General features: G+C 40.5%; 1 protein-coding gene across 1 annotated transcript in view; it reads right to left on the bottom strand.

Moving 5' to 3' along the window:
- DNAJC1 (DnaJ heat shock protein family (Hsp40) member C1) overlaps positions 1-17,924 on the bottom strand; it is a 107,107-nt gene extending 89,183 nt beyond the window's left edge. The window contains exon 1 of the mRNA XM_036406943.2: positions 17,723-17,924. Within this exon, the coding sequence (XP_036262836.1) occupies positions 17,723-17,887 (165 nt within the window). The 5' untranslated portion in view covers positions 17,888-17,924. The remainder of the gene's footprint in view (positions 1-17,722) is intronic.
- Between the last annotated feature and the right edge of the window lie 744 nt (positions 17,925-18,668).

Raw genomic sequence — 18,668 nt, 5'->3', positions numbered from 1 at the left:
AAAACTGGGAGGGTTTGTCTAGATCAAATAAATAGGAAAAAGTACTAACAAAGTAACAGCAGAACGAACCCAGGCTGCAAGACTTGATTATTTCAATTTCAACGCTCAGTGAGTTATGGTAGAACTACTCCCACGGCTGCCCATCACTCCCACATAGAGTGCTCTGAGTTACAGAAAGCCCACAAGGTCTCCACCATGACCTTGGTGGAATACCAAGGAATAGCACTGCAATAAACCTCCCAGTGCACATCCAGTGTCACTGCACTAAGAGCTCCTATGTGCTCCTGCAGGCACACAATCTTATTTCACAACATTTTCTTTTCAGCAGTTATTCCAATTGGGTATTTTGCCCACGGCATAATATAAAGTACAAAGACTTCTTGATGTTGTCCTGTTAGACAGAATAGTGACCAGCACATGCAATGGAGCTTAGGAAATCAACTTCTGTCACAGAAATTTAAAAACAGAAAAAGGAATAATGAACAGGAAAAAAACCCCAAAACCAACAACAGTTTTGATAGCAGAGATATTCTATGCCTTATCATTACTTCATTGGTAAAGAAAGAACTATTGATTTACTTCTACCAAATCCTCTGTCTAGCAGTCCACAGTTTCAACCTGCTCTGTGTAAGTACTGGGTGGCCACTTACCTACCTCTAACTGAGCAGAGCGAGCTCTGCTGAAAAGAAGGCTCACACAAGGCAGTCTGCTAAATCTGTGCCATTTAAAAAGCAACCTCCAGACAGTCAAACTTTCCAGCTGGAAGAGGTCAGTCTGAAAGATCTGACTTCTGTGTTTGCTTGTCCCTGGAACCCAGCCTGCTCATCCAAAGACACTTCATTTCTAGACCAGAAATTTTCAAACACAGTTGTAAAAAATCCTCCTTCAGAATAATAATTGGTATAACACCTACATATTGAAATTTAGAACACATCAAGTATTTATTTGAGAATAACTTTTAAAAGCCACAAATAATAAAAGTATATATTGGGAAACTTAATTATTTCTTCTACAGTGTTGGAAAAGGAGGGCTAGAACTGATTCTGGCAGGCAGAAGTAAAAATGGATCTTCAGGAATTACATGAATAAGAAGAGACTAAAAACTGAACAGAAATCAGTGAACTGACAAAGACAAAAACCAAATAAATAAAAAAGCACTACCAACAATGCCAAACTATGTAAGGATTAAAATAGAAATGGGAATATACAGGGCAACTGTAAAGTGCAGCCCAAAGCCACATGTAGCTTTAATATCAAGGCAACACTAAGTGCCTGTTGCTTGGCAATTCATCTCCAGGTCCAGCTGAAAAGCCAAACCCAATTTTAGACAGTCAGTTACAGAAAGCATAGGGATTAGACAAAGAGGGTGTTCCTGAAGTAATTGAAATGTAAGTTAACCAGGGTGCATGCAACCACTTTAGCTCCCAAGCTAAAAGGGCAGACTGAATTTATGATGAGCAGTGAAAGCCACAGTAAAATCTGATAGCAGCAGGAATACATTTAAAAGCAAACCAACCAAACACACAATAAAGAAAATAGATGACCTTTAAGATTAGGAGTGACAAACAGAAGACATTGGTCATTAACAAGAAATTTTAAAACCCTTAGTTTTTCCTCCCAAACATGATTACATGTAGTTTGAACTGACTGCAGACATCTCAGAAGAATCAAACACATTGATAAGAAAAGTAACCAGAGAAAGGGTGCTTTAAAAGTTACAGATATGCCTGTAAAGTATCCCTGATTGATAATTCTAGTTCTTAATGAGAGGACAAATAAAAAGGGAAAAGAATTCAGAAGGCAAAGTACAGTATAACCCAAGCAGAACAGAGAGGACTCAGACTGCTCATTCTTGCAGCCACTAAAAATTAGAGTGAAAGAAAACCAAAAAACAACTAGAACAGAAGCCATGGAAAATGCCCTCAAAGAATAGAGAGCAATTACTGGCTCCAGAACGGCATTGCAGAAGGTTCCTGGGATGCACTCACAAAGCTGTAACAGCACTGGAGCATCAGAACAGCACAGCAGTTCTCAGCTGCGGCCACCAGGGACCCCGGACACCGCCCTCATTAATGAAACCCTCAGTACCTGGCTGGGTGAAAAACAGCTTTAGGCATACCAAAGAACAAGAAACCATTTACTTAACTGTCTCATACTTCATCATTATTCTAGGACTAACAGTTTGAAGAAAGGGATTTCATTTGGGGGGAAAATGACGAAAAAGAGGATAAAATCAAAACAACAAAACCACCAGGAAGTCCAGCAAGCTAATGGCAGCAAAAACTGTAAACCTGTTGCCAAATATTAATCTAGCACATCAAGTCCTTGTAGGCAGATCTGTTACGATGTCTAGAGAGAAATGAAGAGACTGATGAAATGAAAAATTATAAGTGTAGGTAATTTTGAAGTTTTGTTTGCATCTCTTCTGGGTTAATAACATAACAAAGCTGAACTAAAACAAAACACACAGGAAGTCGACAAGGAAGCATCATCTTCCTTTCTGGGGCTACAGGTGTTATCCTAGTGGTAGCAGAAGACAACTTGCCTTTGCTCTTCTCTGTCAAGATGCTACTATCATTAGGACTCTATAAGAAAGGCTGTGGCCTAGAAATTTAAAATCAACTCATCCAAAATATCATCTGCACCAGGCTTTGGCAGAACATGGGATAGGTGTCCACACTTTATCCAAATAAAACCACCGAGGTCCAACTTAAACAGAAAACAAAGGACAGCATAATAAGCAAGATGCAACTTCAAAATGTCATCAAAAGATCAGCAATGAATCTCTTGAAGATTATCTCCTTTCCTTGGGCTATATTAGAAACTGCAGCACTTTTCCTGATGCTTGAAAAGAAACACAATATTAGAGCACATGCAATAATTCTTGCTAAAATCACCAATTAGGTAATTATCTTAAAAATTGAATACAGAAGGCCTCAAGCCTGTTAAGCAGCCAACAAGACTGAGCATAAGAAACTTCCCTGGAGTAGCTTGCTATTCCAAGCACATGCTGGCTCACTCTATTCTTCTGCTCTCCTTCCTCTTGCCAGAGCGTTGGGCCTCAGCAAAGTGCCACCCTACACTGTGCATCAGGGTAACTGACAGATTTTACACTAGTACAGCTCATCTAGAGCATTATTTCACCTCTTGCAATTATGTTTTTCCTTAACCAAGTCATTGCAAGACAGAATCCTTGGGAAAACTAATCCTGTTTCCAAGGTACCTACTGCCCATATATGAATCTGTTACTACCAAAATCCCAGAGCACACACCTTGGGCTGAGAGTCAGAACAGCCTTTTCTAGATTGAAAAATTACCTGCATTACACTTACCATAGCCTACCACACAAGCTAATACCTTTTGTATTAATTGTCATGCACACAAAAAAAAAAACACACCAAAAAAAACCCCAATAGTTAAGCAGGGAAGGAGGGGGAAAGATCTGTTAATTTCTGCATTTCATTGGATTTTTCCATGTTTTTAGAGTATCTGAGAGATCAATGTCCTTCATGGAGTCTTAATTTTTCTTTCTACCACCACTTCATACCATCCCATCTTTAACTGGCAATACAGGTTTCACTATTTAACTGGACAAACAATAGATTTTTATCATGACAGTTTGTTATTTTTCAGCTCTGCCAACTCATACGAGACTCCATCTTTTTAGGCATTCTCACCTTCATGCCTAAATCCACTAATAGACTGGGGAGGGGGGGAGCATGTCAGAGGGAACAGTGCTAGTTTTTATATATGTGAATCTTTTTATCCATCCACCCTTTGCCAAAGCCAATGGAGAGTCCAAGAGGAACCTCTGGTTCAGCAAGCTACCCCTTAAGAACAGAAAAAAAAAATCTTACTAAACTATGCTGTGAATCTCATACTGAGGCAAAGCATGGCAATGACTACAATATATGCACTCCTTTCAGCCTTGCAGCCAAACACTGAGACTGCACAAGCAACCCCGGTGTAAATTGGGGGTGGGGTGGGTGCTCGGTTGTATGACAAGTTCTACACTTGTAACTGGAACGGGAAATAGTTTGTATATTTGTCTTAGCTGAATTGCAAAATATTGAATACTTGATCAAGATACAATTCTATCTTGACGGAGAAATCAATTTCAGAAAGCAACCTCGTCCAGTACTGTCTTTCCTGGCCATAGTATCAATCCAATCACGTCTAACCAGCTGTCATGTAAGGCTCTCATATCTCATGACAGCAGACAGGATAACCAATACCCTGATAATAATGGGATACCATTAATTCAATGACAGTGTCTTTGAGTTAATCTGTTAGAAAAGACCCCAGAAGCTACAGGAACGCATCTTACATATTCCAGAAGTGAAGACACATTTTACAGCCTTCTGCTTCCTTTCGGTCAGAAATTTAAGGATATATGCCCCTGCTAACAGTTGTCTAAATACCAGTCATATTTTCTTTTCAAAACAAAGGTTTTTTGTGTTAAAAATCTGAACTTTGAGGAAGTCAAACACATAGAAGGCAACTGAAAGAATGTTTCTTAGAAAGAAAACGTGGATATTCATATTCAATGTTAAGCAGCGTTTATTTTCACAAATACGTTACAAGGGAAGTCAACATTCTGCAATGCACAATGGCAACCTATGCAAGAGCACTTTTTAAACAGGTGTCCCAATTTACTTTTTATACTTCAGATATTATGAAATGAATGCTAACAAAAGTTTTGTACTGAAAACTTTAAAACAACAAGATTTAAAATAGGAAATATCAAGATTGAAGTACTTTATTGTTAGGGCATGATTTTCAATTCAAATGTATTTCTCTCCAACTCTATCCCTCTTTATTGGAGAATATAGTATTACCTAAACATTTTGGATGTAAAAACAGTCCACTCAAACATACACCTTCAGAGACTGAGAGAATTAAATATTAGTTTTACTTAAAAATCAAAATAAAGCTAACTATACATTGCAATTTGCTGTCACACTAAGACAAACTGCAGCCTTAAAGAGCCAATCCCAAATGGAACTTAAAACAGGAAGTATTTACCACCAACACCTCTGCTACAAAATCTCCATCTAAACTCTGCACCCAGTACATTGTACCTACAAAACCACTGTTCCCAGAAAACAGTCTGATTTCATCTTTCATTACCCCACACTTCTTTCTAGATACTGTTTCCTTGTGTTTCAAATTTGACTTCTCAATGTACCACATCAGACATGCAGATGCTAGCAAACAGCACAGTCTACCATAAATTCACATTTCTTGATGATAGTGAAGGTGCATGCACAGCATGGAAGCAACACACAGGATTAGAGACAGAGTTTAATTCCTTTAAATAGGACCTAGAACTATGACTTTATTATGTCCCTGAACAATGAACAGATCAACTCTATTTAGAAGAATAAGAAAATTGATTATACAATAAAGAACTGTACTGAAAACTTGAAATTCAATACCCTTTATCTGATACAACTTTTAGCTTTAGTATGTTCAATTAAAGCCCCTCTATTTCAAACAAGTTCCCTGCTGCAAAAGTTATTTCAGCAAGTCTCTACCTTTTAAAAACTTCTGGAAGTGAGGGTATTTCATAAAATCCTGTCATGTTTCTCCTCACAATGCCAACACCTGACAGAAAACACAAAATTGAAGTCTTCACTGTGATTTATGCAATACCAAAATCTTGCATAAGACAGTAGGAATAAGCAAAGACATAGCAAGTAAGTGGTACCATCAGAATTACAATAACTGGATTAAAATATTCTTATTGTTTCCAAAACAATATACTTAAGTACATCACAGTAAGAACTTTGCTGCAGAAATAGTAAATCCACAGATTTACTATGGTATAAAGGAACAGTGAGTCAAAAAGGAGGGAGGGGAGGGATGACAGGACACACACCAACTCTGCTCAAGTCTTAACTCAAGTAGTAATACAAGCCCAAACCCTCTGTCTTGCTGTCTGAAAAGAGAACTACTGTCCCTGATGTTACAGAGTTGAGACCAGTAACCAAGCAAAGGGACCAGAAGCAGATTATATGTTCCTGAACTCCCTATGGATATCTCAGTTAAAAGCCTGGGTTCCTATGAAAATGTGCTCAATCACTCATGTGGAGCAGTTAATCAAACAGGAAAAATGGCATAACAGCAGCTATTCTTCCTTCTAACAATAAACAACCACAACAGCAGCGTGGTGGATTTTTGTGCCAGTTCCATTAGAATTCATGGAATGCATAGCCAAAAAAATGCATTGCTACTTCTTTCCAGCATGTTACTGAGGACTTTTGTACTTGTCCAAGCAAACTAGAGTGTCAATTTATTTTATTTTCAAAACCCTTTTATTTCTTCAGATGTAATCAAAATCAAAATGTTAGAGACTGCTTGATGAAAAATATGAAAAGTTTCATTTAGGAACAAAGCTACAGACAGACAAGTAATTTCATAATTCACTTAATGAATCTTCTCTGTTGGAGATGTTCAAGAGATTCTCGCACCAATTGTGTTCCTTGCAGGTCAAGAGAAGAAAATTCAACTTGAAATATGTATGAGACATATTACCCCAAACAGGCAAACTACATGCTAATAAGTGAGGACCATAACTATCACCTGAGACTGTTGAAATAAATGTATATTAAAAACTGCACACCTTCAGGTGAGGAAGATAAGCCAGTGCTGCAAAGAAAATGCCACCAGGGACCTGACAATTTTTAAAAAGCTTTTGACAAGGTTCATACCAAAGGCTATTAAAGTGACTAACTTAACACAAGATGGGAGGAAAAAGTCTTACAAAAAGAAAATTAATGAACAGGGTACAAAAAGCAAGGTCTAGTGACCAGTCTTCAGGGCAGAGAAAAGGCAGCTGAAAGATCTCCTGCTGGGGGATTGGTGCTGAGACTGGCTTCATTCAGCATTTTCAAAGACAACCTGAAGAGCCAAGCATGCAGTGATGCTAAATGTTTTGGGTAGGTACCGGACACAAGCAAGGGAATACCAAACCAAGTGATCTAGCAAAAAAGCAAGAGGTAAGATTTAGTGTAGCTAAGACTGTTGCCTTAAACTACACCTTTCCTCACAAAGCAGAGCTTGCAGCTAGCAAGCATAAATCACTAAGTTACCCAAGACATTGCTGACAGTTCTACAAATCCACTGTACAGCACCAGACTGAAAGGTACCACCAGGAATGCACCTCTGAACATTGTTAATCAAAAACTGTGGCAGCTGAAAGGTACGGGGGGAAAATGGATTGCAAAACATGGTTATGTTCACATGTGCTCCCCAGTGACACCATCTATTGCCACTGGTTTCATTGCTTTTATTAAAGAAAGAAGTGCAAGGATAATACAGAAGTGCATAAACAATAAGAAAGAAGAGTAGAAACAGACAGTACATTGACAGCATTCCTCCAAGGTATCCAAGGAGCTTATGGATGACATGGAGGGATGCCCTAACTGGAGACAAACGCCCATACTATGCAATGGAAGCAGGCCTCACTGACCATCAGGATGCATTGCTCAAGACAATTCCAGACTATTGCCAGATAAGGCAAGGGTGTTTAGTACTCTCAAGTGCACTAAAAATCACATTATTTTTTTTAACTGATACAGCAGCTATTGTCCTTTAATCTAAGGTCATTAAACAGAGGTCTGCATCTCCTCCAGAAAATTAAGGTGTCTACAGATCATATCTGTTTGTAGGTAAGAGAGGTAAGTGTATGAAAGGCCAAACTCATCATGATTGATGAAATTCTTAAGTCAGTAATAAGTTAAGTCTCTATCTCTCCAGCAGACAATTAGTTTAATTTTTATTTCCTTTAAAACAAAACCAAAAACTCACACAACTGCTTTCTAATTAAGCACCTAGTATTACTCAACCAGAAAACACAAAGACCAAAAATATTGACTACATGGAGTAATAGTGCCCTCCAGCAGGGGAACTCTGTACCATGTAAGTGAGAATAAATATAAGTCAGCTACAAATAATTTCCAAATAGAGTACACAATTTATTGTAAATTTTGCATCGTAAGCTGCAAAAAACAACTGATTGGCTGATCCCCTCAATCTGTACTTCAACTATGAAAACTCCATTCTCAACAGACACAAGCCAACATTTGAATTTTTTCCTTTGTTTTGAATGTTGCTGACTTAGCTTGGAGTGTGGAAAGGCTTCTAAAGAAGAAATAGAAAATTCTGAAGTAGAACAGAAACTGCAAGGCTACTAAAGAAGAAATAGAAAATTCTGAAGTAGAACAGAAACTACAAGCCACACGAGTTACATCATGACAGAAGAAATACTTTTTATTCAATAGATACGTAGACTCAGACTGGAAAACACATCTATTTCAAGTTTTAAATAAATTCAAAGAAATGCATGAATTGAATAAGATTTTTATTAAATCTTAATAGGAAATGGGAAGAGGCTTCCATGTAGGATTAAATTTTACAGACTTTTTTGTAGTATAACATTTTGGCAGCCACTGCTAGACACCCAGTAAAGCAATTCATAATATGACTTAGACTGTCACAAAGTTAAATGGCATACAAACTCTTTTACGCTCCCATCACAGCATTTATATCCCACAGAAGAACACTACAGAAATCACTGAGTTTGAAATGGTGATTACTGAATATAAAAGCTAGCCTAAATCAGTTTGAGAAAACCAATTTAGGCTAAATAAATAAATAAAACGTAATAAAGCATTGATCAATCACACTAAAAAAAAATCATTTCCAATAGTTTTATGGGTAGGTATAAACAATCATTGTCCCTTAAAGGATAAGCTATTCGACCCAAATCAGTGCAATAAGGCTATTTCACAGCTTTCTCATGTTCTCATCAGTACTGAATGCTTCCTTCAACAAGTGAAAGTACTTTACAGTATTGGAGACAGCAGCATTTCATAATTACAGCCCATGTGGCAAGACCCCTCTAGATCTTCCTTCTCTCTGCAGTCATACAAGCATTGCCAAGCAACTTTATTTCAACAGCTCCTATGCATCGTCTGGTTTCTTCCACAAATTTTCCAGATTAATACTGATAAGGATGAGTTTCAGATCTATCAGAGACTGCATATGAACCTTCTTCACTTCTCACCCCACTGTTCATTTGACATCAGTAAGAACAGTTTGCAAGGCCTGCAACCAGGTCATTTAGGAAATCTGCACTTAAGCAAATCCTCAGATGAGAGCCCAGGAATACACAATCCCACTTTAAACTGTTACTGTTTGCATAGCTATAACATATACCATGTGTACAACACATTATCAGGTATGTGAGACTGTTTACAAATCACTTTTACACAGAGTTAGTAACATCCAAACAAGACTGACATACAAACAATAAACAAAAGAAACCCAGAAACCCCAAATCTCCTCATAATTTAGCAAAACCCAACAATTTCACACTGCAAGGGAAAAAAAAAACCAAAAGAGAAGCAAACTTCTAACCTGCACAGCAGCTAGCTAAGGAAAAGCACAAAGACTAAGAAGCAAATCAAAAGCAAACCTGCAGATTTTCATATGCTGCATGAATTTTGTTAGCCCACTAGGATTCTGTGGAAAACCAAAACATTTCAGATATTAAAATGAATAAAAGGAGGAAATTAATGTGTATCAGACCCATTCTTAGAGACAAAATAAACCCCTCTGTTATCACTTTTACTCTCATTCTCACTGGCTCAGCTGCGCAACAGCACCACAGACTCTTTGTTGCCGGCTCTGCTGAGAGCACAAGAAGCACCAAACCAATTAAGGAACATCTTATATGCTGAATTCTCATTTTATTTTTTAAATTTTACCACATACCTAAAGTTAAAATAGCACCACAGATACCTCCAAATATCTCCCTTGAAGCTACAGTTTTCTCTAGATCTGATTAGAAAACCTTGTTTATCTTAATTGTAAAATGACTGTAGATGGAGCATAAAAGCTTTATCATTCAACAGAATGAAATTAGGGCTGCCTCTATGATTTTTTTTTACACAGCTTTACAGACAAATATGATGACTACAGTCATCATATCCACGTCAATCCACAGCAGTCAAGTAGTAAAAGGCCCACTGGGAAGTTGTTTACAAAATCCCATGTTAGATCAATTACGTAGCTGTGTCAGATACCACCATGGGCACATACCTCAGAACTTCAGCAAAGGAGATGAATTTTGAACCACCATAAAATGTAGAGCTTTTGTAAGCACCAAAGGCCACCAGCACAGGTTACCCACTCTTCTACACTAAGAAATTGGTCAATCCCTTCAATGAATTACAGATCAAACACAGAACTACTTGGGAAAAAAAAACAACCAAAACCATTTTTTACTTCTGCAATTTGAAGATCAAACTATTATGGATACATCCTTTAAAGAATTAGTGACACAAGAAGTATAGAGATAAAGAGCTGAAGCGTTATTGATGCTGCAGACAGAAAAAAACCCAAAACCAAACCAACTCAAGACTGCTTGTTTTATCCTTTTTACTGCACTTTGAGTACTGTCAGCTCCCTTGGGTTCCCAAACATAATAATTTCCTACTGCTGTATGTTCTTCTAAACAGCAAGAAAGAAGAAAAAGATAACCTGAAAGAAATCAGGAAAGTACTACATGAATGAATTGTCAGGGAAAGTTAAGAGTAAGTGTCTTTAAAACTACTTAAATTGGTAGATTCCAAAGCACTTTTGTGTCTTGAAAAAAGGAGACAACATTGAAAGAAAAAAAATTCTTGGACAACATCCAAGTAGAAATTTAGTAGACAACAATGCAGAAAACCCATTTTTATGGAAAATACAAGCTTTACATGTCTAGATGTCTCAATCATTTTTATATGCAACAACACTGAACAAAAAGATAAAGGCAGGGCATTTACAGAATAGAATACATTACCAGCAGTTTACCTCTAAATTCAGCAATTTAAAAAAAATCCCAAAACACACAGAAACCTGTGCCCTGCACCATCCCCAGCTACAAATGCTGCAGTTTATCATTAGCACTTCTCTATGGTGACTCTTACAAGCCATTAAACTACTCAAAATCGAAACAACTTTGTTCTACAGGATCCAAGTGAATAATATCAATGATGACTTCACACAACCTTAATAATTTACATCTTCTGGGACAAGCAGAGTTTCCAGAGCTGCTGAAAATCTCAGTTCTATGTGTAACTTACAAGTAACATATTCAGAAAGGAAGTTTTTAACCATAAAGGGATGCAAAGCTGTGTCCCAGTAACACACTAAGAAAAACCACACAATTACTTTTATGGAATGAACTGACATTACAGCTAAATCCACCAGAAACAAAACTGGACTTTCTGATGATATTTTTGTTTGAACCAGTGCAATGGACTATTACTATTATGCCTCAATGCTGACAGCACATTCATGGCCTTAAAAGAAATACAATTTCAGAAATTACCAAAATCCCTCAATATTCAAATAAAGGTCTGCTAGTACTATCACCCAGTTGTGTATTATGGAAGTTAATTATTTTTGAAAGCTTGGAGCAAGAAAATGGAAACATTTCCTCTAACTGAGAATTCTGATGTTGCAATTGACAGTGCATTTCAATCTGATGCCTTCCAATTTAGATCTCCTTAACACATACTTTGAACAAGAAGCAGAAAGCAATCTCAGAACAGGCTGAGACCATTAGACATGATGTTTAATCACCAGCTGAACAACTTTTCTTCGTCAGAAATGAGTGAGACACCAAGGTGCTACATGGCTCCATGTCATTTCACAGCACACTTTTGAAGGTCACAGTGAATATCTTATTTGTCATGCAAGATAAAAAAGTCTTACAAAACAAAGCAAGAATAGCTTACAGCTCATAGTTTTGACAAAATTATCTGAAGAAATGATGTTATAATCACATGCAAGTGAAGTTTTGTCTTACTTGATCAAATACTTCCAAAGCTTGGAAGACTGAACTACTAGATTTTTGCTAAATTGTTTGCAGATGATGCACACTCCATGATTTTAGCAACACTGCACCCACATACTCTAACCTCAAAAAGCAGCAGGGAGGAGAACAGCCTGAAGTGGTAGAAGAGCAACCAAAATACATCTATGGAGAGCGATCCAGCTTGTCATGGGGAAGAACAAACAGACTGCTGACTTTCTGGGCTACCCTCCTTATTTCCCTCCTTCCTTGCTCTAGCTATGTGCACCTTGCCTGCCAAGAAGACAGAACTGCATGGGTACAGACAGGCTGCTCTTGATGAGGACTTAAGAGTATTCCTTGGACAGACACACATGAGAGAGAGCTGTCTCTTCCCACACAGAAGGGACCAATCTATGTACTCAAAGCTCCCCAGAAGTTCTATAAGAAAAATAGTTTAATGTAGATTTTTTTTCTGGACAATAACCCATTCAAAGCCAGAACTACAGCAGGATCAGACAAAACAACACTGGTAACTTCCAGATAGCCATTATTTCTGAAAAATAGGTTACTAAATCTATGTCCAAGAACTTCATTTATATAACATACAAATTCACAACTTTTGAACTGTGGTGATGTATGCATTGCATGCCTCGGTCAATGCATTTGCATAAAACAGACCACATAGAAAGCTTACTGAGAGTTTTCTTCCATCTCCAGTAACACTTGATAATACCATAAAAGCCACACAGTTTGTTGTGGTGTTCATTCCTCTTCTTACAGAGCAATGCCAAGAGGTGTAATTCAGTGTCAGCAATTTACTAGAAACTACAGTCTTAAAGGTGCAGCTACCTCACACTTTTAGTGCAGCCCAGGAGCGTGCGTGTAAATCAAACTGCTTTATTGTACCTACTGACTGCGTATCATGAAGCAGTCCTGGAGTGGATGAACAGGATTCCTTTCAGAGAGAACTGAACCACAAGGTGTGAAACCAAGAGTGCAAACAGCATGCTTCAACACAAACAGGCATTGAGTCCATGCAGCCAGCCTGGAGTTAGTTCAACAACAAGGAAAAAAAAATCCCCAAAATGCAAACAGTATGGACATCAGTTCCACAGTACCAAACATTGCAAACATTGCATTCTACAGACATAACCCTGTCAGATCCTGTTACTCGACACAGTACACAACAGCTCATCTGTTCCAGCATTCTTGAAAGAAGCCTATTAGCCCAACACATCCAGCTCATCTGGAGAGGTTGTGGTTTCCCACAGCCATAGATATCCAACTCCTTGGTTTTCATGTCATGCATTTTCTTGGAGTTGCTAACATGTCTCATAGGCTTCAGACCAAAATCAGGCTCTGTACCCACAGTTCTGACTTTATGCTGCAGCATCATCTACCACACTCATCATCTTGCAGTGGATATAACACTCTTAGTTCTCTGCAGTAAAGGCACACAAACACATTAGAGCCTGGTTCAATACGAAGCTCGTGTGCCATAAGAAAGGCATAAGCCAATATTGAAGAAAATATCCCTCTCAGCATTTTTCAGGTTACATATTTATCCACCATGCTGGCCAGCAAGTCCTACTTGTTAACTCTCCCCCAAGAACCTGAGCTCCCAGGGCCTCTTCCACTACCCCAAGGAGCACTCAGAGTGTTTGTTTCCCTGCAATGCACAGGCCTAGCAGAACTTCCATCCCCACCCCTTCCCTTATGTAACCAGCAGTGGAAGCCAAAGCCTCTTGCAGCCCTTCCTTGTCCAGACATACAACACACAGCTCCACACAGCTCAATTCCAGCAATACAGCTGGAATGCATTCCAATACATCTTCACAAATAACTGTTACCTAAAACTTTTTTTATCAGATCCTTTGTATCCAAGAACTGTATCACAAATTTCAAAAGACATACAGAGGCTTGCAGTGCATTCCTGGCTGCAAGTCAAAAAAAGTGGAGGAACAAATAATTCCTTTGAAGCCATATTAACAAGCTATAATCAAAAGCATATTTTGGGAAGAAGAGCCACAGGTTCAACTGATGCAAAGTTGATTTATCCAAAGCATATCACATTCATGAAGGTATCAACTATTAAAATCTGTAAGAGATGATAACATTAACTTGACCCATTCATTTGTCCACCACACAAGCTTGTAGCTCCTCAGATCTTCCTGGAATTTTTCCAAGATGTTAACATCACATTTCTGTGTTCTCATTCTTAGGTAACCGGTCATCATATTACTGAGTCTGCATAGCCTCTGGTTTAATTCTGCTGCTTCATCTGAGTTTTTAGATGAATACTATTTGGTCCTGATTCCTTTGTTGGTTTGAAACTGGCTATATTGAAGTGATTAATGAAATTATTATTACATCAGATTTGTCAAGAGGTTATGATTCTATTTTCTTCAGTAACCACTTGGGGGACAGGGAAATGCAACCTTTTCTCAAGCCCAAGATTACATCCCCATTCTGCTAGGTCCAACTTCTTGAAACCAGCAATGTTTTCTATGAATCATTTAAGTTAGTTACATCATCAATTTAAGAACCACCAAAGAAAGGGAAGGTAGAGCAATTCCAACGTTGGTCAGAACAGCAATAGTAACAACATAACAGTGCAAGACCTCCTCATGCTGTGGTACTATTAGATCTGATAAAAACCCAAATAGACAGATTGTGTCCTTGTATAAAAATCAGATACTTCTTAATCTAGGTACTCACCCCTAACATTTGGGGGTTGGACAAGAAGGGACCTTCCAACCTCAACCATTCCATGAGCACTTGTAGATTGCTCAGCCCTCCCTCTTTGAAATCAGGAACAAAGGTCAGTTATTTAACAGCCAAGACAGTCACAATCTTATTCTTACTTTGTCGTTCCACATTCAGAACCACAACAATCACTTTGTTTAGATCACCCTCTATCTTTGCCATTGATATCAGAAAACTGCAGCAGCTCAAACTTAACACCTTACCAGAGCTGGATGAGTTACCTGACAATGCCAGGAGGCTTCCACAAGGCCCTCAAAATGACAAAACACAAACCCCATATTCCTGCAAGTATAGAACAGCAACAAAACCCTAATAATTTCTCTCCAATTTCAGTGAAAAAATCCACACAGCAGAGGCTTCACCAAAGCATGTTTGAGAGCTACAGCACTTCCCACAATGCCTTCTGCATCTTGTCAGCTGAGGTCAGCATCAGCTTCTGACATCATGTATGAGTTCAACAATCAGTGCCACAATTCTCCCATCAAAACCTAAGCTGCTTTAATGCCTTAAGGAAGCATTAGAGCCATTCCCTATATTTTTTCAAAACACAAGATGACATGTTTAGAAGAAATCTGGCAGCCCCGATACAGTACTGTTAACAAACACAGTTGAGCATCCATATCTCAGATATTGAAGTTACATCCTGCATAATGGAGAAGTACTCCCTCTCCCAGAAGTTCATGAAGGAAGAAGGTATTATCAGGACATGATACAAGGCAATGAAATAAGAATGGGTGGCAGGAAGAGCAAGCCTTAATGAATGAAAGATAATTAAAGAGTTCAAAGGAGTGGCCATAAAGGCTATTGTCCCACACACAGTCAACTCTTGTTGACAAGAAAACCACCTGAACTCAGGGGAGGAAACCTCTAGTACCAGAACTACAAAAAGTGAAATTACAGCACTACAGTCAAAAGCATCCCAACTAACACAATAATGACATGCAAAACAAATAAGCTCCATTAAAAGTATTAAAAAATAGCAGAAGACCTGAAGAAATGTGCAAACATCACATTGAGATATTATGGTAAAAGGCAGCTTTGTGTTGAGACATCCAGGGTAGGATACAGCACACCTGGAATTTGCGCACTTCCCCTGATCCTGTCACAAGACCCATTACCCTTCTCATAAGGTAATTTGAACAGCAGCAGCTGCCGAGCAAGGCACTGCAGGACAACATCCCTTCAGGATGACACAAGGATCCTGTTGGAAGTTTCAGATACAGAGCTGGAGAAGCAAGCAGCAGGAACAAAGGATACAGTGTGAAAGAACCTGTAAATCCACACAGCATTTTCCAATCTTACAGATTCCTATTGAAGCTCAACTCCCAACACTGCATACTCCATTATTCCACTCACAGGTTTATTCTGCTGCATGTGTACATCTCCAGTCTTGGCTATAATGACGAGATGAGTGACCTCTTTAAACAAAAGTACACTTTAAACAAAAAACCCCCAAAAAAACTCTGTTTCATTTGTGTTGCACTTCCATCAACTTTTTCCTTGCTCCCACACTGCAAGTGATGCAAATTTGCCATTATGACTAAGAGTAGAAATGTGAACTAGAAGAATATTTGCTAAACATTTTGCTAAGCATACAGGCTAAGGTAGAGATTTGGCCCTAGAAGAAAGGACTGTGGAAGATGTTAACAAAGAGTTGCATATCAGACCTGAACATCACTAACAGAAACTAAGTTTTGCATACCTATATTATCTAACACTAAAGTTTTCTTTGAGAATTAACACTTGGATTTTTAGGGTCTTGAAAATGAAACATGAATAGCAGCACTTGCTGGGTTGTATAGTTGATGGTATTCCATAGTATTTAACACTGCATGCTTAAGAAGGACTGAAGAAGAAAGAGATGAAACAGAGTCAGAGCAATCACAGCCAGTAGTTCCCAAAACTGGACACTTATACGTTGCAGACATCTTCCCTCTCTTTTTAGACGTGGCCTTAGTGAAATGCACCTGAAAATACAGTCATTACTCTCAAAATCTACAAGAACTACATCAGAATAAACTTCAAGGTTGGCAGGGAAGCCATTTAAATAGGATCAATGCCCAGAATATAGCACTGGAAAAAGAAGGCATTAGGGGTACAGAATGCACTAGGAGACAGAGAAAGAGCAAAATGTCTTTTAGAGATTCTGGGTGAAGTAGCAGCATATAAAGAATTGCGTATTTCATTATTGAGGAGAAGAACACTGATTGGAAGAAAGTAAAAAAAGTGGTTAAGATGCATGTAGAGACACCGAGTAGGGTCACACATAGAGCAAACCATCTAGAGAAAAGAAAGGGCATCATAAGGGAGCCCCGACAAGTGATACAAGCTGAAGATGCCAAGCAGCAATGAAACCAGCAACCACATCCAAAATGTACACACAAACCATGGGATAAAAGCGTTCCTAACAGGAGTTCCTGTCTTGACCACACTGGCATGAAAAATTAACTGAAGGTGCATAACAAATTCTTTAAGATAATATTAGGTGTTACTGATCAGAGAGAGGTGAAAACCACACACAATGACCAAGGTACATGGAAAGTAAACAAATATAACCATCTACAAGCCATTAACACAGCAAAGGGTCACAGTCTACCACACGGCATGGGTGAGAGAAATATGAGCCGCAACACATGGTGATTCACAATCTTAAGATAAGGACATAGCAGCTATGCAGAAGGAGGGAAAGGTGAGAAACTGCCATGCCGACGATATGAATGGGAAGTGTGAAAACCCCAGAAGCTACTTTTGTCTGGCTGTAGATGCATTTGGAGAAAATGGGATATGTTCAGAAAAGCAACAGGCAGTAGGAACACACAAAGGTGTGGGAGAGAGAGGGCTGATTTCTGGTGGGGCAGGAAGGAGAAGCAACAGAGCAGTACCTGAAGCAGAGCAGAGCCCCCGCAGCGGGAGGGGAGAGGCTGGGAAGGGACAGGCGCATTGCCCGGGGGCAGGGCAGAGGAGGGTGACAGCGCCAGGCGAGGGCCGAGGGCCGGCGGGGGGAGCCGGGCAGCTGCCCTGGGCTCAGGGGCACCGGTGACCGGCGGGAACGGGGAACGGGCTAGGGCAGGGGGCGGCGGCGGGCGGGCTCGGTCCCTCGCTCACCTGCTGCACCCCCAGGAAGTCGTAGAAGTTCTGCGGCACCTCCTCCACCAGGTCGAAGAGCTCCAGGTCGCCGCTGTCCCAGGCGCGGGCGCGGGGCGCAAGCAGCGCCAGCAGCGCCAGGAGCGGCAGCAGCCGAGGGCGCGGCGTGGGCCGCAGGCGGGCCATGACCCCCGCCTGCGGTGGCGGCACCGGAGCGCGGGCGAAGCGGGGACGTGCCCGGGGGGCTCCGGGGAGGCCGCGCTCGCCGCGGCGGCCGCTCCGCTCTGAGGGGACGCGCGAGGCCCGGCCCGGCCCCAGCAGCGGCGGTCCCACGGCGGGGGAGGGGTGAGGGGGGGGGGTGCTCCCCGGCGGGCCAATCGCCGCCTCCGCGGCTCGTGACGTCACTCGCCCCGGTAACCGCCGGCGCTCGCGCAATGGAGAGGCCGGAGGGGGAAGGGCGCGAGCGGCTCCTGGCGCGAGCTCTCTGCGCGTGGACGCCCCGCCCCACCCCGCCCTTCCCCCGTCCCGCCGGGAACAGCGAGGACGGACACCGGGACAGGGACACACCGGGACAGGGACACACACGGGGACGCAGGAACACACACGGGGACAGGGACACACACCGGGACGCAGGAACACACACGGGGAGGGCTCCGGTCCCTCGCGGCTGCCGCCGTGGAGCCAGCGGTGCCCGCGGAGCCAGCGGTGCCCGCGAGGCCCCCGCGCGCTAAATCTTGTTTCGATTTCCTCTCTTCGTTAACTCCTTAAGGGCGTGTGTGATTCCTATTGTAACCTATTGTACCCTAAAATCGCTCCGCCCTGCTGTTAGTATCAACCCGATTTTTAAGGTGTTGTCCCCGAACCTTTCGTTCTTTCCTAGCTTAAATGAATGTGAAATGTTTCACCTGGGACGCTAGATGAGAAATTAGATGGGAACTTAATGGCCGAACAATACAAATTATCAGCA

This window comes from Molothrus ater, chromosome 1, assembly GCF_012460135.2.
Source record: "Molothrus ater isolate BHLD 08-10-18 breed brown headed cowbird chromosome 1, BPBGC_Mater_1.1, whole genome shotgun sequence".
NCBI classification, from domain to species: Eukaryota; Metazoa; Chordata; class Aves; order Passeriformes; family Icteridae; genus Molothrus; species Molothrus ater.
This window is presented reverse-complemented; position numbering and strand designations above follow the sequence as displayed.